General features: G+C 43.5%; 1 protein-coding gene across 1 annotated transcript in view; it reads left to right on the forward strand.

The window, feature by feature from the left end:
* LOC144754874 (uncharacterized) overlaps positions 1–26,514 on the forward strand; it is a 749,989-nt gene that overhangs the window by 581,449 nt on the left and 142,026 nt on the right. Inside the window, exon 5 of the mRNA XM_078643188.1 lies at positions 25,591–25,745. Within this exon, the coding sequence (XP_078499314.1) occupies positions 25,591–25,745 (155 nt within the window). The remainder of the gene's footprint in view (positions 1–25,590; positions 25,746–26,514) is intronic.

Consider the following 26,514-nt stretch of genomic DNA (forward strand, 5'->3'; position numbering starts at 1 on the left):
AAGTGGATCATATTAAAACGAAATCTCGTTAAAAGGTGCCGATGATAGGGGCGGTTCACTAGGGTGAGACAGAATTCAGGTCCAGGAGAGCTAACTAAGGCGTAGTTCGCTCTAACAGTTGGTTTCATAATTTCTACCTCCTCTCTCTCTAAGGATAGCAAGTTCATCATAGCATTTTTTATCTGTAGGACGTCCATTCTTGTTATAGTCTCCGGGGAAAGAAAAAGCTCGGGACACCCTATTTTTTCGAAGCTAGATTTAATATAAGCGATCCAGGGAATCTTGCTAACATTATCCAGCAGAAGACAATCTTTAAGTATAGTATGATTCTGTGAAATTTCTTGGTTGAGCCAAGTCTTCAACCAGCATGTTAGTGGGGCTGTTTTTATCAAATCAGTTACATATCCCACCCCCAACTCAGTATGGATCGAATATGTGGGGGTAGACTGGGGAACTGTTAAGACTGATCTCAAGAATTTGTTTTCAATCACCTGAATTCTGTCTTGGGGGGAGTAGCCCCATATCGGGCAGCCATACGTGGCGACCGCAAGACATTTTGCTTTATATACCTTTCTTATTGCTTCTACTGGTCTAGCCCCCAGCTTTTTTACAAAGCCCAAAAGAGCTGAGGTCGTTTTTGCAAATGCAATGCTTCTACTGTTACATTGCGGGGCCCAGCTCCCTCTTTCACCGAATAATACCCCCAGATAGGGAAATGTAGGCACCCTATCAATTTCCTCAGCACCACAAATAAAGGTTTTGGATCTATTTTTCCTGGAGCACTTCCCTACTAGCATAACATGGGACTTTTTTGTATTTATTTTCAGATCCAGGGTCTCCATAAAGCTCCCAAAGCGTCTAACAGCCTTTGGATACCTACCCCCGTACGAGCCAGAAGAACGGCGTCATCGGCGTACAGGAGAACTGGTATAACCAGATCTCCTATACGCGGTACGTCCTGTGATGCTGCCTTAAGGCTGGCTCCAGAGCATTGATGTATAAGGTAAAAAGAAGGGGGGCCAAGATACACCCTTGTCTGACCCCCCTTTCTGAGTTGAAGTGACTAGTACATCGCCCTTCAGTAGTAACCCTCACTGAGGCTAAAAGACAAGAGTGCAGGTCAGCTAAAAAATATACTAGGGACGGGTCAAAGCCCATATTTAATAAGATCTGCCACAACTTTGACCTGTTGACCAGGTCAAAGGCAGAGGAGAGGTCCATAAACCCCAGGTACAGTGACACCTCCTTGGCTTTGGTATACTTATCAATTAGGAGTTGGAGATTGAGACATTGATCAAGTGTGCTCCTTCTTGCTCTAAATCCATATTGTGCATTAGACAGGACCCCTCTGTCTTCCAGCCACTCCGTCAGTTTATATAAGATAACACGACCCAACATTTTTACGGAGGAGTCTATCAAGGAGATAGGCCTATAACAGGAGGGGTCCTGCCCATCCCCCTTTTTAAAGACCGGAACAATTATGGGTTTGTACCAGGAAGCAGGAAGACTATTGGGGCCCAGAACATTAAACACATTTGTCAAAGTTAATTACCAAAATTTTGGGGCAGCCTTAAACAGATCGGCGGGGCCCCACCAGGGCCTTGTTCTTTGTCATCTCCCCTAGCGCCCTTTCGACTTCAGCGACCTCAAATACCACCAAGGAAGCTACATTCTCAGGCAGGATAGGGTCTATACTATTCTCCTTACCTGGCAAACTATATATTCTCTCAAAATGAGCTATCCATTCATCATCTGCTATATTACAGTCGAGTGGTGAGTTCACTTCATTCGAGAACAAGGGTTGATTTATGGTGGCCCAAAATTTCCCGCTGTCTCTCAAAACTTCAGGTGATAAAAGTTTAGACCATGCTTCCTCTTTTAATTCCTGTTTTCTAGTTTGTATAGCTTTTTTGTAAGTTGTCCTTAGACTTATTATAAGCCCCCTATCTTTAAGGCTAGCCTTCAGAGCTTTAAGGAGGGCAGCATGTGCCCTAGTACAGCTGTTATTAAACCACCTTTTTCCGGTGTGTATATTCTGAGTTCTCCCAATCTGTAAGCTTTGATTTATTTGGGTACAGATGGTGTCAAAGGCGGCTAACATCTGAGGGCCCTGCGTCTTATTATTTAGGCATATATCAACCTCCGCTTCTGCCCTAGATAGAACTTCCCACATGAAGGTTTCTGGGACCACTTTGGCCCACTTTAATCTTCTACCCTGGTCTATCAGGTTCACATCCTTCCCTCCCTTATGTGACGCGCCCTTAAAGCCCAAGAGGTCCCCTGTCACCATCTCCAATGTCACAGGATTGTGGTCACTGAAGACAGAGAGCACAGTCTTGTACTTTAAAACCCTAGCTAAAATAAAAGATGTTAAAAAAATGTAATCAATGATTGTATCTGCGTCTTTCCCCTTAAATGTAGGGACCCTATGGCCAACCTCCCCACAGCCTGACTCAAAGGTTCCAGATGGCCAAAAAGTGTTCCAGTTCCTCGCCCTGCTTAGAGTGCTCAAAATGAATAGGGGCAGAGTATAAAGGCCCCTCATAACCCATATTTGCACAGAGTTGATCACAGGGATGAGTATTGAAATCCCCCATCAGTATAATCTCAAAAGTATTTGAATTTAGACTATATACAGACAAATATTGTTCTAGTAAGGCTAGATTATTATGTTCGTTATCACTAGAGTTATAAAAATTAATAAATAGTGTTTTGTAAGTGTCAGATACTATTAGTTCCACTATTAAACAGTTATGACAGCCTGAGTCAAGTTGTGTTAATGAGCCCTTCAGCTCTAAGGTGAACAAACTAATTAAACCCCCCTTGGCTCTGCCCACCTTACTACGTTTTGCCGGAATACAAAAGTGGCTATAGCCATCCAGGGAAAAACTGTTTAGAGGGTCCCAAGTCTCTTGAAGAGCTATTATGTCAAACGATTTTAGCAGCCTCTCCCAGTTTCATTACCCGCTTTTGCTCTTATTCCTGCTACATTCCAACTCACAATTCTGCATATTGGGACTTGGGTCCGACCTGTTAGCTCCGACTTATCCTTTAGTCAGTCGTTCTCCTCCAATTCAGATAATGGGGAGAAACGGTTGGCCAATGGTAAGCCAATATCCATAGGGGTTTCGAACGACCGGGGCAAGGTCCGAACTGCTGGAGCTATCTGTGGGTGGTGGACTACATTCTGATAAGAAACAGGGAGTTTACTTTGCCCTGCAACTGAATGCCATAACCTTTTGGGCGGGGGAGGATAAAAGAAACCCAGTGGAAATGGCCTAATACCAGAGATAAGCAGTTCAGAGCCGTCCCAAAATAGGCGATCTGCGATGTTTTGTGTTTTAAAATTTATAACAATACAGTCCCCTTCTATAGACTTCTGACATGGGCCAACCCACTCCACTCTTCTGACCATACTTATGCTAGCGGATATGTCTGTATCACCGGTGGAATAATGTCTACTACACCAATTTCTGGTTCTCATACGTTCCTGGGTACTTTCATCAGCATTCAGCCCCAATGGAGGGACCCCTGTTAGTACTGCCACTAGAGGGGCTGCTTCGGGTGGAAGATGTAACTTCGTTTGACAGTGGGCAGGAGTTGACCTATTCGCTATCTGATCCAATTCAGCTGGTTTTTGCTTATTTCCCTTTTCTGGTGCATTACCCAAGGGAGGAAGAGCCCTAGAGGTTACATCTGGGGCTATATTGGCAGCAGATACGTTTGTACTGGGTTGAATACTGCTAGGACTAGCGTTTGCGATAGTCATATTTAGCCCTATGCTATTTGTAAGCGGGTTCTGTGAATGAATCACCGAGCCAAACAACCCCCGATATTCTTCTACAAAGGCTTCTAGAGCATCACATCTCTTAAGTAGCCCCGCAACACAGATGTTTAATGTGTCCACAATATCCTTACCGATGCTTGTAAGGACCGGCTCTAGATGTGAGCTAATTATTCCTTCAATTTTTGCGCTGAGTTTATCTACTATAACATCCTCCAAATCAGTCAATTGATTGTTCACATAATTGTTCACATGTTTGGTCTTTCTTTGGCACTTCTTAGTGGGTCTACCCCCCTTTGCCTGTTGCGCAGATGTACTAGGTACGTCCTCATGAGGGGGCAGCAATGCTTGATTGCCCTTGCTTGACTCAGATACTAACGGTGTAGAGGGGCTTGATCCAGCAGGGGATGCTGGTTGTATGGGCAAAGTATCTTGATTTCCTCCTTCCAAGACCAGTTCAGCCCCCTCAGCCATCGAGGGAGACATGCCCAATTCTTTTTCCGCATTCGCAATTTCTTTTCTTATAAGCCCCACAGCTGATATCAGGTACAAGATTGCTTTTCTCTGAACTTTTGCTTTCTGGCCCCCTTGAACCCCATTGCAAAATTGTTTCCTCATACCCATATTGAGGTTTTCAGGGGCCCGACCCGGCTTCGTCCGTCCCCGGATGGCCACAGATGGCCCGCCCTTTGCCCGGGCTTAGCCCTGCGTCGCCCGCACGCGTCCGCGATGCGGAGAAAGCTTCAGATCTTTAAGCGCCTCCGGGCACGCTACGGGGCGGAAGTGGGTGGTGCAGCCGCAAAGCAGCCTGGGAGCTGTAGTCTCCCCCCTCTGCGGCCGTGATGTGATGGTAGCGGCGGCAGGGGAGACCAACAGCGTCAGGACCCCTAGAAACAGCTGGTACGGCAGGTATGGCAGTCTCCTTAATGGTGGTAGGTCTGATTTGCCCCCTTGCAGCGTCCGAGTCCCCCGCTCCACCGAGGTAGCTTCAGATCTTTAAGCGCCTCTGGGCGTGCTACGGGGCGGAAGTGGGCGGTGCAGCCGCAAAGCAGCCTGGGAGCTGTAGTCTCCCCCTCTGCGGCCGTGATGTGATGGTAGCGGCGGCAGGGGAGACCAACAGCGTCAGGACCCCCAGAAGCGGCTTGTACGGCAGGTATAGCAGTCTCCTTAATGGTGGTAGGTCCGGTTTGCCCCCTTACAGCGTCAGAGTCCCCCACTCCACCGAGGAAGCTTCAGATCTTTAAGCGCCTCCGGGCGTGCTACGGGGCGGAAGTGGGCGGTGCAGCCGCAAAGCAGCCTGGGAGCTGTAGTCTCCCCCCTCTGCGGCCGTGATGTGACGGCAGCGTCAGAGTCCCCCCTTTTTCTGTATTGAATGACGCTCTAAAAAGAACATGAGCGTGGGTTTTTTTACTATAAGAAATCGCAGGATAGTTGGTAACACTAAAGATAATTTGTAATTTGCCGGCGTGCGTAAATACATTGTTGCAATCTAATTACAAATAGGGCATCTCCCTTCTGTTAGTTGTAGGGGCTGAATTAACTTGGTACACAAATGTAATAATATAAACATCTGAGCCTCAAATAAATACGAATAACTAAACATCAAAAGAGGGGTTTACAAAATTGCCGATTTGATGCATATTGATGCAGTAAATAAAGTGCGCGATTACCTGTGGGGCGTTATTGCCTCCGAATGCAAATGTACGTAGTGACGGTTTGTTTCAATATCAAGCTTCCTAAATAGCTGTTTAGTCGAGCTGAAATGAGGCTCTTGTGGTATGCTGGTAACTGCACTAGGGAAAGTTTATTGTATTCGTTTGTTGAAGCCAGAATTCTGTAAACAGGTTAAAATGAAAACTATAGTGAACTGAGTACTGATAATTACTAGGGTGTGATAAATAGTACATTTAAGGTTAAACATAGATATCATTACTGAGTGCTTACCTATGGAGCTGAAGACGTCTCCGAAATGCCGATAAAAGCTTTCCTAGTTGCTTCGCTTGAATAAAGAGCTTTGTATATAGCTCTGTTTGATCTGACCGCATGTGTAGCTCTTTCGGTGTACGAGTAGCTGCACTCAGGTGGGCTTAATTTTGTATGTTTAGATGAAGCCAAGAATCTACAACAAGGTTGAAATAATAGTAAACCAGGTGCTTATTATTCCCTGTGCCTGATGAATATTACATAAAGAGCCTAAGACATAGATCGTTATTATGGCACTTACCTTTGGGGCAGAAAACGCCTCCAAAATGCCGATAAAACTTTTATTCGATGTTGGCTCGTTGGTATTAAAACAGCTAGTGTCACCTGAACTCACTGTTTAAATACTGGTATCTGACTGGTAAGCGAGGTCACATGTGCGTTATCTTAAAGGAAAATGTGTGTCCGATCAACGGAACTGAAACACGGACGAAAGCTAGGCTAGTCTTTTATTGGTTTCTACTTCTTAAACACACAGTAGTGTTGCTATTGTTTGTTTAAGTGACTAACTTTATTTATAACAAGATAGGACAAGGTGCCTCTGCTTTTGGGGCTAATTGGAATCGCGCGCTGTCACTATCGATAGTACAGCTGAAAATTGATTTTAAACATTTTCTGTGCTTATGTTGATTGTCACCATACGCTTACTTGCATTTTAAAAATACTTTACTCACCTGCTGCTTGAGCGGGATCTTTAGCTCATCTCACCCGATTTTAGCGCCATCTTAGGGGAAGGAATTGTCATTTGCGGGCGCCATTTTGGGAGCGCTCTAGTGGCGAGGCAGCCACGCTTGACAACTATTTAAGCCAGGCATTGCAGGCGTGCCGGGTCTAGGACAAGGTACCACTGCTTTTGGGGCTAATTGGAATCGCGCGCTAGCACTATCGATAGTACAGCTGAAAATTAATTTTAAACATTTTCTGTGCTTATATTGATTGTCACCATACGCTTACTTGCATTTTAAAAATACTTTACTCACCTGCTGCTTGAGCGGGATCTTTAGCTCATCTCGCCAGATTTTAGCGCCATCTTAGGGGAAGGAATTGCCATTTGCAGGCGCCATTTTGGGAGCGCTCTAGTGGCGAGGCGGCCACGCTTGACAACTATTTAAGCCGGGCATTGCAGGCGTGCCGGGTCTAGGACAAGGTACCACTGCTTTTGGGGCTAATTGGAATCACCGCTATCACTATCGATAGTCCCGCTGAAAATTGATTTTACAAATTTTCTGTGATTATGTTGATTGTCACCATACGCTTACTTGCAATTTAAAAATACTTTACTCACCTGCTGCTTGAGGGATCTTTAGCTCATCTCACCCGATTTTAGCGCCATCTTAGGGGAAGGAATTGCCATTTGTGGGCGCCATTTTGGGAGCGCTCTAGTGGCGAGGCGGCCACGCTTGAAAACTATTTAAGTCAGACAATGCAAGCGCGCAGCGGGCGCACCGATGGCGCGCCAGAGGCAAGCCCGTCTGCGCCCGTCCGCGACCAGCCGGGACCAGGGGCCACAACCCCTGGCCCCAACATCTCGTACTCTAGGTCAGTGCTCATGGCATTAAATCATGGTGAATTACAGCTCAGCCATCGGACCATCGTGGACTTACGGCAGGAAGGGTTGCTTAACCCTTCTTGTACCGCCCCAAAATGTGGGCCTACTAGAAAGTCCCCAGCAGAGAGGCATAATTTTGTATTACTTAACATCCGTTCTCTGCAAAAACATAATCTGGAATTTTTTTCGTTACTGCAGAAAGGGGAATTTGACATCCGGGGAGTCACTGAAACATGGCTTGAAGAATCCTCTACTCCTGACCTGGTGGCATCTTTACCATCAAATTTTGTGGCCATTTATAAAAATCGACCAGGCCCCATGAAAGCGGGGGGAGTTGCTTTCCTATACAACAGCCGCATTAAAGCAGAAAGGATCTGTGCAGAGAGTCTGGAGGGTGCTGATGTTCTAGGGGTTAAATTCCATGCTGCCACTGAATGTCTGGTAATACTCCTAGTCTACCGCCCCCCACGTAACTCACCAGGTTTCACTGACCCCTTCCTGGAATTAGTCCATGACCTTCGGTCACGTTATAAAAGACTGATGGTAATGGGAGATTTCAACTGGCATTGGGAGAAATCTCCTAAAGACTGCCAGGCAAACCAGCTAGAGGAGGCGTTGACCTCACTTGGTCTTGTTCAACAGGTAGTGGGCCCCACACCCGAGAAAGGCCATACCTTAGATCTAATTTGGATGACTGCCCCGGAGCTGAGCCAAATTGCTATCTCACCTTGCTCATGGTCAGACCACCATCTACTGCAGGGTCAGCTGGCTGTTCTAGGGCAAGGGGGAAAGCCAGTCTCGGGGTGGAAAGTCCTAAGGAGCTGGAACAAGATCGGAGCGGGGGATTTGATAGCTAATTTGAAAACCTCCCCCTCTCCTAAGCAGCCTGAGGACAATCTAGAGGCTATCTGTCACAATTTGACAACAAGACTTGAGAGAGCTATTGAAGCCACTGCACCGTCACGGAGGGTGAAAATCATGGATAAGGGAATAGGGGCTCCATGGTTCAATGATACACTTAGGATAAGGAAGCGAGCCTTGCGTAAAACTGAGAGAGCCTGGCGTAGAGAGTATGAACCCAGTGCACGGGCTTTGTATGTGCAGGTATTTGCTCTTTATAAACAGGCAATCATGTCTAGGAAAGCGGAATTCTATGAGGATAGAATTGCGGCGGCAAGAGACTCCAGAAGGAAATCTTCAAAGTCCTGACAGAACTAAGGAAAAACAAAGAGCAGAGCCCTTCGTTCACACAGGACGATTGTCAAAAATGTCAGGCTTTCTTCTCTAACAAAATATCGGATCTCCTAATAGAAATCTCTCATACCCCAAGACTTGACTGTCCTGTTCAATTTACTCCGACAGCCCCGTTGATTACCCACCCCTTGAGTACACTGCCCCCGATCTCAAAGGAACCACTAGCGAGCCTAACGGGGCGAGTAAAGTCTGGGTCATTGACGGATCCGTGCCCCCCCAGGATATTCAAGCTAGCACTACCAGGAATAGAGGACGATGTCCTTTCCCTCCTCAATAGCTCCTTGGAAACAGGACAGGTCCGCACCAACTTTAAGGAGGCACGCTTGATTCCACTATTGAAGAAGCCGGGTGCAGATGCTAAGAACCTGAAAAATTTTAGGCCCATCTCCCAGCTGCCATTCTTAGCAAAAATTCTGGAACAACATGTTCTCACACATCTTTCCGGCCACCTGGAAAATAACGGGCTGTTAGAACTGAATCAGGCGGGTTTTAGGGCTCATCATAGTACGGAGTTGGTGATGCTGTCCATACTCGATGATATGAGATTTAGAGCAGATAAAAAGATCCCGGGCGCCCTGGTGCTGTTAGACCTCTACGCGGCATTTGACACGGTTAATCATGGTCAATTGCTGTCGCGGTTGGGGGACTTCGGCATCCAGGGAACTGCGCATGCCTGTTTAACCTCTTTTCTTCAAAATCGATCACAGAGAGTACAACTGGCAGACCTGGTGTCATCGTCAGTTGGTATTTCGTGTGGAGTTCCTCAAGGCTCGGCACTCTCACCCCTCCTTTTTAATGTGTATCTGCAACCATTGATTTCGGCATTAAATCAGATGGAATGCCAAATTTATAATTATGCAGATGACACCCAGATTGTCATTCAAATTGAGGATTCACCCTTGGCACATGCGAGATTGCAAAACATCCTGATATACACGGTTAACTGGATGTCCGCCAATTCCTTAAAGATAAATCCAGATAAAACAGAGGTGCTGCCAATTACCATCTCCAGCAGCCCATGGAATGATCTATTTTGGCCGAAGGAATTAGGACCTTTTCCAGAACCAGCAGTAGCCGTGAAAAGTCTGGGTATCCACATAGATGGCAAACTGACTATGATAAAACAAGTATCTTCAGTCGTCGGAACTTGTGTAGGCCTTTTGAGACAACTTCGGAGAATTTCTCAACTTTTGACCCCTGCAACCCTTAGACGCGCAGTATCAGCCATGATCTTGTCGTGCTTAGATCATGGTAACTCGCTGTATGCTGGCCTTCCCCAACAACAGCTGACTAGGCTGCAAACAGTCATGAATGATGCAGCCAGACTGGTTTTTAAAAAAAAACGAGACGGACACACGTTACCCCTTTATTGCGCAAGCTCCACTGGTTGCCAATCAGGCAAAGAATAATGTTTAAGGGCCTTTGTATTACACATAAAGCCCTATATGGAAATGCGCCAAGATATATCAAAGCGCGTTTGGTGCCATATGTCCCCAGTAGGGCACTCCGCTCAACAGACGCCACCCTCCTGGTCCGCCCCCGTTTCAGACTATTAACTATCGGAGGGCGTGCTTTCTCCAATGCGATCCCAGTGGCCTGGAACAACTTGTCAATACACCTGCGCAAGGAACCAAGCCTCCTGCCTTTCAGGAAGATGCTCAAAACTGTGCTCTTCCGGGAGGCTTGGGGCTCGTCCTGATGTGCTCTGGCCCTGTGAATTTTCAGTAGGTACTTCTGGACAAGCGCTTAAAGACCTCTGGGTGATAAGGCGCTATATAAATCTAAATAAATAAATAAAAATAACGAACAGACCATTATTTCAAAAACATGGGGAAGAATTATTTAGTGTGATCTAAAATGGATCCTTAATAAGACTCAACTAATCCATTATAAGTTTTGGACATTTAAATGAAAAATTGCATTATAATTGTAAATTGAGCAAAAAAATGTTATTTATAAAACGGGTCTGTTTTTACAAAAGAGATACATTTATTTAAAAGAAACGAGTCTATTTTTTCCGAAAAAATGTCTCTCTTGTGGTGTTACTGTCATACTTCCTATTGGATAGTGATAAACTCCATAAGCCTTTGGGTTATGGAGCATGGATGCGTAGTCTGCAGCGATGTATGGGAATGCAGGCTCAGCTGTAATATGTTACCCGTTATGCCTGCTGTATTGTAGTATATTGATACATTAGACAATCACGTATTGCTTTAAGATATCTATATGGAAACGGGCAACATATTGACATCTATTCTGTACTTGTGCAGATTATGAACATGTTGTATCCGTATGGATGTTGTCTTACAGAGTTTTTATATATACAGTTCTGGATTTTGGAATGGTCTAGGTAAAAAAAGTCTAGATGATTGCATTTTCCCATGGCAGGTCATTGTTCAAACCCTGTTTGAATGTGTTTAGTAAAAAAAAAAAAGACTTCTCTTTTTTTGCGGATTTGGTGTCCTCCTTTTTCATCCGGAGTGTTTATCTTTTCTAATATACACCATCTAAGATCTTCGGGATTATGGTGGAACTCAATTACATGTTTCACTAGAGGAGCTGTGATTTTTGCAGTTTTAATAGCTGACCTATGTTCTGTCAATCTAGTTTTGACAACTCTTGAAGTTTCCCCTATGTATGCTAAATTGCATGGGCAAAGGAGGAGATAGATGACGTTCTGTGTGTTGCAATTCCATAGTCCTTTCGCTGTAATTACAAAATTGTTTACAGTCAATTTTTCTCCAGATAATATGCTAGTGCATGATTTACATGCTGAGCATCTGATGGTGCCTCTTATGGGTGTATTTCCATCAATGGTTTTTTGTATGAACGGACGGTCAGTAGTTTTAGTGGTAAATCTGGAGTGCACTATCATGTCTTTGATGTTCCTGTTGCGACGGTATGCAGAAAGAGGTTTAGCCATTTTTCTTTGGTCAAGATTGCTATTCAACAAATGACAATTAGAGTTAATGATTTGTTTGACCTTTGAATTACGGGTTGAATGTTTAGTAATACAAAACAATTTTGAATCTATGGCAGGCTTAGTTGTATTAAAAAGGTGATCCCTATCAAAGAATCTTGCTCTTTTGTATGACTCCCTCACCAGCCGGTGAAGGTAGCCTCTATCTAGGAATTTATTTTTCATGGTAACCGCTTGTTTGTCAACATTCTTGAGGTTTGTGCAGTTACGTCTGACTCTCAAAAATTGGGAGAAAGGGATACTTTGCCTTTGACACCTTGGATGATTACTTTGAAAATGTAATAAAGTATTTATTGCTGTCAGCTTTACATATAGGTCGACCTCTAATTTTCCTAAATTGTGTCGAATGACAATATCTAGAAATTCTACCTGGTTCTTGCTAATATGGGCAGTAAATTTCAAGTTTGTGTCTGTCAGGTTCAACCAAGTAAGGAACTTCTGTAGGGTCTGTTAACCATCGGTCCATACAAAGAAGATATCATCTATGTAGCGGGACCAATGGGAAACAGACTTGAAGAAAGGGGCTATCTCATTATAAATGAATTTAGTTTCATAATGAACCATGTAAATATTAGCTATCGACGGAGCTACAGAGGCCCCTATGCTGACTCCTTTTGTTTGGTGATATAAAGTATCCCCGAACTCGAATATATTTTCTGTTAAAATCAAATGTAGTCCTTCTAAAATAAATGTTTTCGAGCAGGGAATATTGTATTTATCTATGAACCATGTAACCGCATCCAATGACTCTTTTTGCGGAATATTACTATAAATAGATTCTATGTCTAATGTAACTAATATATCTTTATGTGGATCAAATTGCAGATTCTCTACTTTTAAAATCATGTCTCCTGTATCATTGATATAGGAATTAGTTAAAGGTATAAATAGCCTTAATATTTTATCTATATATTTAGAAACTGCTTCTGTAGGGGTACCTATTGTTGAGACGATGGGTCTATAAGGAGGATTCTCCTCATTCTTATGTATTTTGGGTACACCATATATACAGGAGGTTTTATGACTAGCTGTATTAAGATATTCATGTTCTTTAATTGTAATGGTGCCTGTTTCTAAAGCTCTATCCGTTATATTTTAGATTGTCTGGATAGTTTTGGTTATCGGATTTGATTTTACTTTTGTATAGAAAGTTTGATCATTAAGCATACTCTGCATATTTTTTTCATAGTCTTCAGAGTTAACCACTACGATTCCACCTCCCTTGTCACAGCTTTTTACTATCACTGATTGATTTTGGGTGAGAGCTTTAAGTGACAGGAACTCCTCTTTGTTGATATTATAGTGTGGTTTGGGGATGTAACGAAGAGCTTGATCAAGGCGGTTTAAGACTACTTTTTCAAAAATGTCCACCTCATGCCCTACTTGCTCTAGATTCGGGGTAAAGGTGGAGGGTAAAGATACTATGTTGTGCATTCTATCTCAATTATCTATATTTTCATCATTCTCCCCAAAAAAGTTTCATCTAATTTTTCTAAAAATTGCATGTATGTCTTTATATAATTCAAATCTATTGGCACTTGCATGTGGAACAAATGTTATTCCTTTTGATAACATGGAAATACTTGCTTCATCTAGGCTTTGTTTGGACAGATTGAAAATGGGGATTAATTCCCTTGTTTGCAATACTGTCTGCTCCTGGTTTCCAGATATTGGTGGGGATCGGGTTGATATTGATGGTTCTGATAACTGTCTCTGGGTTGAGATTGAAATCTCACCCGTTGGCGGCCACGTCTTGTCCCACGCTGCCCTAAAAATGGTTGGCGATTATTTCTATTTGCTTGGGGTGCATTATAGGGACCTCCTTATTCATAAAAGTGAGAGCTTCCTTTCCCATCTGAATCAGATGTGTCCGAGAATGTGGTTATTTTCTGTTGTTTTGAACTATTTTCATTTGGATATGATTTTGTTTGTAAAAGTTTTCTCCTAGGTAGGGATATGTTCTTTCTATGGTGTTAAATCGTTTATCTTTAGCTAATTTATCTGTTTTTCTTTTGTTGAGATATTCAACAAAATAAATTATTTCTTTATGAGCTTCTTCTAATTTCTTAGTGGCCTCTTCTACACTATTAGATCTTTTAATTCTCTCTTCTAATTAGTCTATTTCTGATTTCATTGATGCTGCCAGTTCTTTTGCAGTCTTTATTATGAGGATCATGAGATGCCTTGAGCATCTGCTTGCTATCATACTCCATTTCTCTAGGAATGATTTATAATGAACGAACAATCCAGGGATATTGCGGACGCGTAACCCTTGCAGGATTATTCCTGCTTTTAAATGCCCTAGCATAAACTCGCCATGAGCTTCCATACGTTTAAGTTTTTTCTGGCGATGAAATAGCTTATCTATATCATCATTCTCTTGTATGTTCGATTTAGTATTACTACTGAACGAGTTACTGGTCCCTACTAAGACCGCAAAATCTTCATCTGAAAAACCAAAGGTTTTAAGTTGAGCCATTTGGTTAACCAAAGGGTTTGGATGATAGTCTAATAATCAAGCCGTGAGGTGAACGGCCAGCGCGTCCTGAGCACCGAGGTCCCAGCGCCGTGAGGGGAACGGCTAGCGTTACCGAGACAGGAGAACTACCATACCCAGGTGCCCCGGCGGCGGGGAGTGACGCGGCACGAGCGCCCGAAGGCGCCATAAAGAACGGAGCGCCCAGAGCTCCCCTGGGGGAATAATCAAGCCGTGAGGTGAACGGCCAGCGCGTCCTGAGCACCGAGGTCCCAGCGCCGTGAGGGGAACGTCTAGCGTTACCGGGACAGGAGAACTACCATACCCAGGTGCCCCGGCGGCGGGGAGTGACGCGGCACGAGCGCCCGAAGGCGCCATAAAGAACGGAGCGCCCAGAGCTCCCCTGGGGGAATAATCAAGCCGTGAGGTGAACGGCCAGCGTGTCCTGAGCACCGAGGTCCCAGCGCCGTGAGGGGAATGGCTAGCGTTACCGGGACAGGAGAACTACCATACCCAGGTGCCCCGGCGGCGGGGAGTGACGCAGCACGAGCGCCCGAAGGCGCCATAAAGAACGGAACGCCCCTCGCACACGCGAGTTGCACGCGGGAGAAGCCCGGGACAAGGGCGGGCCCTCAGTGGTCAACTGTGGTCGGGCGGGCAACCACTCTAACGCCTCTGAATTGGTGAGTGAAAACTGTATTATTATGGACGTAATGCCTAACACAGCCGATATAGACGACTTCCCATTCCCACCACCAACTTTCGAGACACTGTTGGAAAATGCCTTTAACTTGGTGTCCAATGAAATTGCAGACACAGAAAGGAGAATGTCTCTGAGTTATCCGAATATTACTCTAAGGCCGGCCCCCTCGCAAATGAGCCCTGTTATCCCGTTATCCCCAACGGTGTTGATTGCAAAACATATTCCAACGTCCATACCTGCAGTGCGTCCGCCAGAGGGGGATCCCCTAATAATAATCGATTCTCAGGTGGATGATAACGCCAGCGTGCTTTTGGAAGACAGAAATAAACCGGGTGGGGAAAAGCGCAAGAGAGGTGTTTCTAAACCTAGTGTCAATAAAAGAAAACAACCTCTAAACCACAGGAATCAACCCACGCCACAGAGCCTATGGGATAAGCAAAAACGTCAACCGATAGAGGTAGATCCCACCCACGTCGGCGATAAAGATTCGGTGGATTCAGTGGATATATGTGACAATTCTACCGCTACCCCTATGAATCCCATTGGAAACCAGAATTCAATATGGACACAGACTGCTCCAATGGGAGACTATAATAGTATATCGAAGCAAAATGGGAATCTCATAGACACTATAGTAGACACCATTTTTAAAAAACTAGAGAGTCAAATGACCAAACAGTTTAATAATGTTTTTAAAAGATTGGACAGATTAGAAAATTTGGTAAAAAAAGAGGAGGTAAAAAGAAAGGGGACTGTTACGTTAGATCAAATAAGGGGCGATCGCTTATTGAAAGAGTTGGAATCAGTTAGCAGTGTTATATCATGTGGGAGGCCTGTTGTATCGTGTAGCGATCAAAACTCTGTTGGGGGGCCTAGCACCACCATTGGCGGACAACAACCATCTGATGTGCCGCCCATCACTCAAATTAGAGGCAATAATGCTGGGAACAACAAAGTTGTAGCTAATTTACCACCTAAACAAACGCCCAGACCTGCAATTACATCACCGTCACTCACTGCTAGACCTAGTACAGACAATCAGAACCAGAACGGTGGCTCCACTTTGAAGAGAGTAGTAGTGGGGTCCACCTCTGTTGGCAATAGGGGTGTGGATTCGTCAGGGGATAGTAGGCCCATTAAACATCAAGGACCTCCTCTTCATCTACCCCCAGATGCTTGCCCCTTTGTTTTGGTTTTAGCAGGCATACCACCATTAAGGGAGGGACAGGGGGAATCATGGGTCCAATTACATAACAAATGTATTGATTGGCTAACTAAACATAAAGGCGTTGGATATGACATCTCCAACGAAATCATGTCAGCCCGTAGGGTGTCATGGATAGGGCCCCTATTTAAAGACATTCAAGGCGACTGTATAGTCCTCAATTTCAAGAACCCGGGCACAGTTAGATTTTTGCTCAATAGAAATAACACTCACCCTGGTATCTCCACTGTCGTAACTCTATTATCTCTAAGCTACTTTTATAGACCTCCACAAAGGCAACTGCGTCCAGCGTTCTTTCCCCTCAATTTGCACAATAGGTTTGCACCCCTTTCTGAATTTGATACATTAAACTGACCATTAGTTACCGATCTTGATAACATGGCCGCTGATCATCCACTCCAGGTACTCAATCAAGAATTATCACTGCATACCTGTCTACCTCATCCACTCCCTGAAGTTAATCAACTATCTGGTAACTTAAGTACCACCATACAGAGTCGTAACCTATCTATTGTGAGTTGGAACATAGCGGGTCTTAAATCGAAATTAAGAATTAAAGAATGGTCAGACTGGGTAAATAATAATTGTGATATACTTATGTTACAAGAGACCTGGTGCACAACTTCACTTTTATTAGAAGGTTTTAGCTGCCATAATCAAATTGTATCTGCACCACCTATGGGCCGCCCTAGTGGGGGACTTTCTATCTGGGCTAAAATAACAACTGGTCTAGAAACTAAACTGATCCAAACCTATGAGAAATGTTTTATGGCTGTGAAATGCACTAACAGGTTAAAATTATGTTTAATCACTTTTTATAACAATGATTTTGTGTCTCATCCTAATAATAATTTTATAATATTGTTTAAATTTATTGATGAAGTAATAGCAGGGAAGAAATATGGAACTTTTGATGGAATTTGTATTGGAGGTGATTTCAATGCTCACATGTATCGTAATGATCATCCATGTAGAAGTGGTGAGGAATTGAAGGACTACCTAGTGCCCCGAGATTTAATGAATGCCATGGAAATTGCGGGGTCAGGAGGGAATAATACGTCGACTCCCACCTATATTGGTCAAGGGTGTTCTTCCACTATAGATTATATGTTTATTTCCCCTTCTCTAAATGATATCATCTTTAAAGCTGAGGTCGCTTGTTCCATCTATAGCGACCATCATCCAATTATAATACATCTAAATAACCCCGGTAAGAACAATAAGGATGAAGTCAGGACAGAAATGGGGGCGCCACTTTTGGAAGCGTCTACTGATAGATTAAGAGTTGTGTGGAAAGGGGCTGATAACAAAAGCATTTTAGCTAGAGTTATTAACAAAAATCCCACATTAATGGAGAACTGTCTGACCCTCGACAGAACAGGATGTGATGTCGTCAATTCCTTTAGCGACCTATGCTTGTCAATTAAAAGGGAATCCTCGAAACTAGTTGGTACCAACAAGAGCTGCGGCCCGCGTTGGTTCGACTCCTCTTGCTCCAGGGCCAAATAGAGAGTTAAGGGAAGCCCTGAAATCTAAACCCAGGGACCCGTTACTTGTAAAAGACTTGAGAACAACATACAAAACCGCAGTACGTACACGATCTGAGACCTTAGTTCGGGACCATTGGGAATCTCTGGTCCGATCTGCGGCTTTGAAAGACACCACAGGGTTCTGGAGTGAGGTAAAGTCCCTAAGATCTTTTGGCTCTAATATTACAGCTATTAATTGCAACATAACGGGGGATGTGTGGGTCAAGCATTTTTCAAACATTTACGCTGCTCAAGGGCCTCCTGCAGACAGTATCTTTCTAGACATGCCTACTACACCCCTGAATATTGCATTATCAGAGGTAGAGGAAGCCATAGCCGAAAGCGCAGGGAATAAAGCGCCCGGCCCGGATGGCCTATCAATAGATCAAATCAAATTTGAAACTAATATTTGGGCCCCCCTGTTATGTAATTTATTTAATAACCTATCCGACAATTCCATTCCTGAATCTTGGTCAAATAGTGTTATTGTTCCAATATTTAAAAAAGGCGACAGACTTGATCCCGGCTGCTATCGCCCAATATCACTAATTGACAATACACTGAAGGTTCTAGGGCGGGTAATTTTTAACAGGATGAGGAGCTGGGCCGAGGAAAACAACATACTTCACCACTGCCAGCTTGGCTTTAGAAGCCATGTGGGCACTATTGAACAATGTTTGAACTTGAACCTGTTAATGGCAAAGTACACTATTGTAAAAAAAATCCCCTTTGTACCTTGGTTTAATGGATTTAAGTTCAGCTTTTGATTTCGTTAATCGTTCCAGTTTGTGGTCTCTTTTGCTTAGTTATGGCTTGGACGATTCCCTAGTTTATTTTCTTTCATACCTGCATCGGGATCTGAAAGCTAGAGTGCGTATTAATAGTGAGGGTGCGGTTTCGAATGACATTTTAATTGGCAGGGGGGTTAGACAGGGCTGCGTGCTCGCCCCCCTGCTTTTTATTTTGTACATTAATGGGCTGAGTAGTAACCTGTGCGCTATAACTAATGATGTTCCAATCATAAATGGCAACCCCATTCCCGCCTTGTTGTACGCGGATGACGCGGTGCTAATAGGTTGCACACCCAATGCCCTACGTATTTTAATTTCAGGTTTTGTTAAGTTTATGGCAGATCTGGGTCTAACTACAAATTATAAAAAATCCTTTATTATGAATTGCGGGCCCAAAAAATACAATAAAACTGCAATTAAAACAGGGGATAACAGCCTAAAATGCACAAGCACTTTCCCATATTTAGGATTGCTATTTTCTAACACGGGCTCTTGGCAACCCCATGTGTCCTTTGGGAGAAACAAAATCAGTAAATCCATCAACTCGATTCTCTCCCTTCCGCAACCCAAACAGGCTGACATTATTACCTCACTTTTAAAGATCTACCGCACTCAATGTCAACCCACGGGAACCTATGGGGCGGAAGTATGGGGATATTCTAATTGCACGCACATTCAGACTGAGGAAAATAGGTTCTGCAGAAAAATATTGGGGGGAGTTTTTTGTGCTCCAACATTCATTTGTCACAATGAGCTTAAACTTCCATATATAGAGGATTTCATCCGTTCTAGGCCAGCACTCTTTTGACTTAAAATTTGGCTAAACCCCGCGGCCCACTTAACTCGCAGTATAATAACTGACTGCTTACAAAGTGAGAGGTCTCACTATGTACCATGGTTAAAAGCAGTCGAGGACAGCCTGCTTAGTGTGGGTCAGGGCTACTTGTTTAGCTCCCCTAATAACATCCAGCACTCGCATAAAAACATAGTCAAAAGAGCATTATATGTATTATATGGGGAGGAGCGGGCAAGATTCGAACACCCCAAACCTTCCGTTGCTAAATATTTTTCCTTTGCTGAGCCTGATAACGGCTCCCTAGTTTCACCACAAAGATATCTGCTCACCACAATAGCCAGGTGGAACAGGAGCCTTCTGTTCCGCTTCCGGGATAGAAGCATTGTAAACTTATTAAGTTTCCCCCTTGGATATAACAAACATCTGGAACAGTTGGATTGTCCTTGCTCCGCGGGGACCAAACAAAGTTTGATACACTTTTTTTTCTTTTGTGGTTTTTATAAATTTTATACTTGTCAATACTTAAAACCGTACTGCTGCAGAAACGGGCTCAGGGACCTGAATCAGGCAATGAAAATATTTCCTAGGTTGTCCTCTGATGAGGTGATATTCATTGTGAGCACTTTTCTTAAAGCCTGTGTCCGCTCCAGTGCAACTATGGAATCTGTCTGAAGAATATTTGCACTTTTGTACATTAGCTTTTGCACTTCTGAGTATTGTATTGTTATTGATGTTTAGATATGTAGCTGCCTTGGTTCTCCAGACATGGATGACCGGGGATGTTCCATAGAATACTTGCACATTGCTCATCTTTGCACAAATTGACTTTTGCACATTGGAAATTGTATATATAGTTTTTGGCATTTGAAAAAGATTATTTTGTATGTGCGTAAGCAACTTTTATTATTATTCCATGTATGATTAACTGTACAAGGCACTGGATAATTTTATCAACTATTTTTATGTATTTTATTTAACCTGTGTGTACTTTTATGGATGTTTATGACTTCCGAATAAAGATCATTTGACTTGACTTGATAGTCTAATAGGTAAATGAGGACAGATTTAGAGGTAGAAAAGGATAGAAAGGTGTAAGAGAAAAAAATGGAGAAAAATCCAAATTATACAAACATTTGCATTATTACATTCAAGGAAACAAACGTTTCTACAATATTACAGACAACTAATCTAGTCAGACCATTAACATAGATGTAGAGCAGTTTATCTAAACATTGGATTGAACAGTCCCACACAGACTTGCTGTGGGTAAATGTATGTAAATATCAAGGACCCCCTGAGAATTGATATAATTCCTGGGACAAGGTAAATATATAATGGAGAATAAAATTCCCAGGCAATATTAAACATGCGCAATGTAGGTAATGAGTTCAAAGAACAACAAATGTTAAAAAAACCTGTACATTTTTATTTTTTAGGTAAATACATTTATACTTTAAAATCATCACCAATAGATTTTTGGTGTATACCATTGAACACTTGAATAAAAAAAATATACAAAATACAGTTATTAATGGTGGAAATGATGTCTTCGACGCGCGTTTCGACACCAGAAGGTGCCTTCGTCAGGAATTTGCCACCAAAATATTCTAAAATTAAGTTAAAACAGTATTTAGAACTCATTCCTGTTAACATTGCAAAACATTTTGTGTACTGTTTAAACTGCTCTAAAATTAATTTTCAATTTTGTGCCTCAAATAAAATAATTTATAACTAATACATCCATTTATTCTACATGGGATAGATAGAACATACATTTTATGATTCAACAGTTAAGACTCAATTTCATCATACGTTAGCATATACATTTCTTCAAAAAAGAAACAAATAATTCAAAAGAGACAATGAAAATGTATTGTGATAAAATGTCTAAATATTTTGTTGTGGATGAAAAAAAGAAGAGAGGAACAAGTGGAAAATAAGAAAAAGAAGAAACAAAAAGAAAAAGAGGTAAAAGAAGAAAAACAAGAAAAAAGGAAAGAAAACGAAAGAGACTAGGAGAAGAGGGGGTAGCGAAATTTAGAAAAAGAAAGAAAGAAACCGACAGGAAAGGGAAAAGAGAGTGTGTGTTGGTATTAACAACACAAATGAAACCCGGAGAAACAAAATAGAGAAGGGAAAAGAAGGAGATGAACAGATAAAGGGATAAAAACTAGAGAGCAGGGTACATGTGTATACACTGTTAGCAAATAGCTCCCCCTGATGTTTTAGGCTAGCTGTGCTAGCTTACTGTGCCAGTATCCACCCCTTACCACCCAAGCGTTGGACAAATTCACAAGATTAGTATTAACCCAGAGATCTCCTTGGCCAACACAGTTACATTTTGCCTGCATGATAATATGATACGATATGAACAGACTTGATTAAGCAAAACAAATGCCCGTAGATGTCAAGGCGCTGTAATCTCGGCTGCCCGCTCTGCAGAGAAGCTGGTTTGACAGGATTGCAAAACAAAATAACTCTCCATACAGGTCACAAGGCTAGATCTTTAAGGCTTTCCTAAAGGCTTGCACAAGTTCTGCTCTGTTTCTGGTGCTATCCGTCGCCTTCATTTGCTCCCAATGGCCAGGCGCATTGAATTCAAGGCCCTATGCATCTCTTTTAAGATCTTGAAATCTGCTACAATGCCTATTTTTGCCAATCTTCTTTCTCCGTATGTTCCATCACGCCCCTTGGGTCAGAGGGCCAGCATTTGGTGGTGGTTCCTCGGATCCGAAGGATTCGGGCTGGTGGCTGCTCTTTTTGCAATAGAGCTGCCACACTTTGGAATACACTTCCAGTGCAGATCCGGGGTCTTAATATTTACCTGAATTTCAGGAAGGCCATCAAGACTCTTCTTTTACCCACTATCTAGCTGGTGATGCTCTGCGATTTGTTAGTCTTTCTTTCAGCGCCAAGACGCCCTTTTCGCTGGGGCAGCTGTCGCGCTATATAAGATAAACTAACATAACATAACATAAAAGGGTGCATTTTAATGCATGTCAGATGATAAGGAAGCATGTTCCAGAGTCTTGCAGCCGCATCCGAGAACGCTCTTCCTCCGAAGTTGTAATGAGCTGAACGGAGATGTCTCCCAGGAGTATACTAATGAAACATAGCCTTGAATCCCTCCGAACTAACATGATAGAGGGCCTTCCACACAATGGAGGGTGTCTCGAACACTATGCACTTTTTTATTGGGAACCTGTGTAGGTCATGTTGTCCCTTGGACACCGATTGCCATTTTGAACATCCATAATGAGCCTTCTCAGTGCATTCTGCACTCATTGCAGTTTGCCTTTAGTGCTATTGTTGGTCTCTACTTAAAGCACATTACAATAGTCAATCCATGAGGAGACAAACTTCAAGGCTACTTGTTTTGATGCCGGAAGGGGGATGAGTTGAAATATTTTCTTCATACAACTTCTGAAGTATTATAATCATGACACAGCATGATAGGTCCTTCTGTGGATGCTAGTATGAGGTCTAACCAGTAGCATAACAGGTTGTAATGCAGCACATCCACTTATCTTGTAAACAAGCTCACCATTTCTGGTGGTTCTTGGCATACCCTCAACCAGGACACCATCAGACTGCAGACTAAGAAGTGTAAAAAGGAGAAAACAAGACAACAAGCTTGTTCCATCTGTTCACCCACTATCTGGAAAAACAGCCCCATAACCATAACCCAACGTTGCTCCAGCGTAAAAGTGCAGCAGCAGGTCTAACTTCTTGCCTGCACTCACCCAACCTCCCAAATCTATCCTTGACTTTAGTGTGATCATGCAATGCCACATCCATCCTGGTATCCCCTGCCATGCCAAACAAAGCAGTGTGCGGTCAACCATGTCAAAGCCCAGCTTCCGGTCAAAAAACACCAGATAAAAAGAGACATTTGTATGCTGCCGATACTTCCAGGAAGTCATGAACAGTTGGAGGCTTGCTTGGCATCTCCCAGGAGATTTTTCAAGCCCAATTTTGAAGTCCCCAAGATATTGTTGCACTCTGCCCACTCCTGGGACCAAACGAGCAGCACACAGATCTTGGCTTGGTGTAACAGGAGAGATAACTTAGTGTTTCCCAACTGGGAAACAGCGTTTACAATGCTGTAAACACAACATGTTTACTTTATAAAAACCACGTTGTTACCACGCACGCCATTACATCGCAAGTCGTATCAACGACTTGCAGTAGGTGGCGGGCAAAACCAGGGAGTGTGTTGGATTTTAAATCCAACACCTTCCCTGCTCTTGCACAAACTGGAGTAGGAATAGTAATTAATACTATTCCGAAGTCCAGCGCGCCCCCTACAGCAAGTCGCTGAAATGACTTGCGAAGTAATGGCACGTGTGGTAATAACGCGGTCGTTTTAACGACGACTGCGTTGTAAAGCCATGCGTAGTGAATGTATGCAATGTAACATCATACATTCTTCCCAGCTTGTTAATCTTGTGTTTGTCTCTCCCACGGAGCATAGCCTCTTTATAATTTCTTTTGGTTGACTGGATTCTATGTTTCCATTGTTTGCTTTACAACCACAGCTTTTTTTGGATTAAGCACTCCATGGGACTGCATGTGTTTTCCAGCTGTCTTCCTCGTGTACTTCTGTACCCATGCAAGCCGTGTTGCTCTCTGTCACGTTTGTGCTTCTTCCTGACCACCTGCCCCTCAATGTTGTGGTTGCCCTTGAGTACTTCCCCCAATTGCTTCTCACCCACATGCTTTTCCCTGCCTGTTCCAGGTTGCTCTCTTTCACCCTTGCAACCCAGTGATCTACCTTGCTCTCTCTCTTAACGGCTTTCCCCAACCTCACCCCCATATTGCTTCCACGGCCCAGAGTTGCTTTCTTTCCCATCCCATGTGGCGCTTCCAGTCCCCGATCTATCCGACTTTCACTCCCCATGTTACTCCTGCTTTAAAAAAACACACATTTGGGTTTTTGTTTTACTTTTCATTACCTATCCCGCTGGGATCAGTGGCCACAAGGAGAAAAAAAGTCCTTTCATTTTGTAGGCACATACATGCATGGTGTTTGCGCCTACAAAACGATGTGGCCAGCTGCAAGCCTACAAAACGATGTGGCCCTCTACAGCAAAGACTTTTGTTTGCAAATTCTTCAGCCATTCTGCACATCATCATAATTGCTGTGTAGCATGACTAAAAACCTTTGGAAAAGCCAAAAGGGACCAATGTCTGACCTATTGGCTTTGCCAATCCTTGTTTACCCTGTTGAGGCCTTTGTCAGAAAGGAATCCCCAAGAGAAAAACAACTTAAGCCAGACTGTTAGTACCATGCAGGCTTCGTAGTACTGGCTAGACTGTTCCCATAAGGAACAGGGTCAAGACTAATTTGCATATAGCTTGGTCTGATCTGGGGTGGTGAAGTGAGCCAAAGAACAATGATGAATTTAATCCAGATCTGTGACTGGGGCTGGGCATCTGAAAAGTTTCAGTACTCTGTCCATCATCTCCTCTTGTTTGCTTTGTTTGTACCATTGCCTATTATTGGGTTCACCACGGCCTCCTCTACTCAATTCTAGTGCTGCTCGGATCTCTATTCCTACTAGAAAAAATACATACAATGATGCTTTTGACACTTAAAGTCATGAGTTGACTCTAGATGTGTCAGGTTACAAAGAGTGAGAATTAATAACAAACCTTACCTCTCTCCTCTAAACACTTATAAATATATACTGGACACTTTGGGGTCAATTCGTCAATGTTCCACGCAACGCAATGCAGCAAGACCCTGCGCTGCACAGCGCTGCGTGAAAGGGAGGGGGCTGGAATACACCATATTTAACATTATATGGTGCCTTCCTGTCTTCTTGCACTGCCGCACAATGTGCTGTCTTGCACCAATGCAGGCACTCGTGTGCCGTGGTGCAAAGGTGTCTGTGTTGTAGGCAGGATTGTTTTTGTGCAGTAAGGGGCACCTTTCTGCACAGACATGATCCTGGATACGAGGCGAAATAAAGATATTTCTTCTTGTTGTACCTCAGGTGGGAAGACATACAATTCTGATGCATTCCTATGTCTACCAGTGTTGGTAAATCCTGAGAATGAGTCAGAGTGCATGTGTGAAAGCATGGGAGCACCCATGCTCAAGCCAAGTAATGCCTCCACCATGCAGTGTAACGCATGGCAGCAATTTTCCAAGCCTTGCAGGGTGGCCTTGTGTGGCTTGGCAAATCTGAATCTGGGTGCATTGCATGGCACAAGGGCAACTAAATGGTGGATAAATATAGCCCATACACTGCTCCAAAGAAAGGCTTAAAATTGCTACACGTATTATGAGGTTCTATGCTTTCGAAATTCCTCCAAAAACACTAAAGACCTTAGGCAACCTATGCTGAAATCTTATGTTGTGTGCTGCGGAGTTTGAAGAATTGAATAGGAAGTGTCAAGCATGTCAGAACATTAGCATTTTTCTATTAACAAAACTCAGTGCTGTGATTTTTGTCTGATGTGTGAACCGTGTTTTGTCTCATGTGAGTCATTCTTAGGATATTTTATTTTTATGTAGGAAACGACAACCATAAGGAGTCGGGAAATAATCCATTGATGTTGGGGCTCAGGGAAACATCAAGCAAAACCACTTATGAGGAGAACGACGAGAGGTACATGTGGAACAGGACAGACCTCCATGCTCTTTGTCTTCCTGACCAAGGCATGCGCAAGGTGAGTAGTATGATCCTCTTTTATAGCTCCTCAGCTTTTTCTTTGTCAGTAGTCACTGCTTTTGCAATGCGACCATTAGAACACAAATGCTTTTACCATGCATGTCTTTACCACGCATATACCTTTACGATGCATGCCATTACAGCGAAAATGCAAGTATTTCCCAGGTGTGTATAAAGCTATAGATATATATATATATTCTAAAGGCAGCGAGAAAGGACTATTTTGATGCCACATTGTAACGGTGTTGAGCGCTGAGGAAGGCAAAGGACCGAAATGCATTCGCCGCCACCGGAGAAGTTGTTTGTTCAATAAAGTCTCTCCAAACCGTCCCTTTGGGTTCCTGCTCTTTCTTTGGAGGGAGAAGTATACCGGACATTTCTGCGGTTGTCAATAGCGCATTTGAGGAAACCCCTGCCACGCCTGTTGGGTCCAGACCATTATTGGCTCGCTGTCCGGCAATATCTTTGGTTCAGTTATGGACAGAGTCTGTTCCCGCCTTGGTGTCAGGAGGAAGGAAGCAGTTTGAGGTATTCTACCTCTCCTGGGCTTATTGCGTCCGCATTAGTCCCTGCACATCGGAAACCTGACTCTGAGGCTAGTGGCAGTACAGGGGACGCAAGGGGAATCTTGGCAAGCGGACAACGGGCACTAAGTGCCATCAAGCCTGCTTACATCGGGGGACCGCAACAAGAAAGCATCTTCCTACTCCCGCTATTTTTCCACCTACCTGCAGTGCTGCAACACGGCATTGTGGGTGCTGTAGTCC

Source organism: Lissotriton helveticus, chromosome 5_1, assembly GCF_964261635.1.
Source record: "Lissotriton helveticus chromosome 5_1, aLisHel1.1, whole genome shotgun sequence".
Classification (NCBI taxonomy): domain Eukaryota; kingdom Metazoa; phylum Chordata; class Amphibia; order Caudata; family Salamandridae; genus Lissotriton; species Lissotriton helveticus.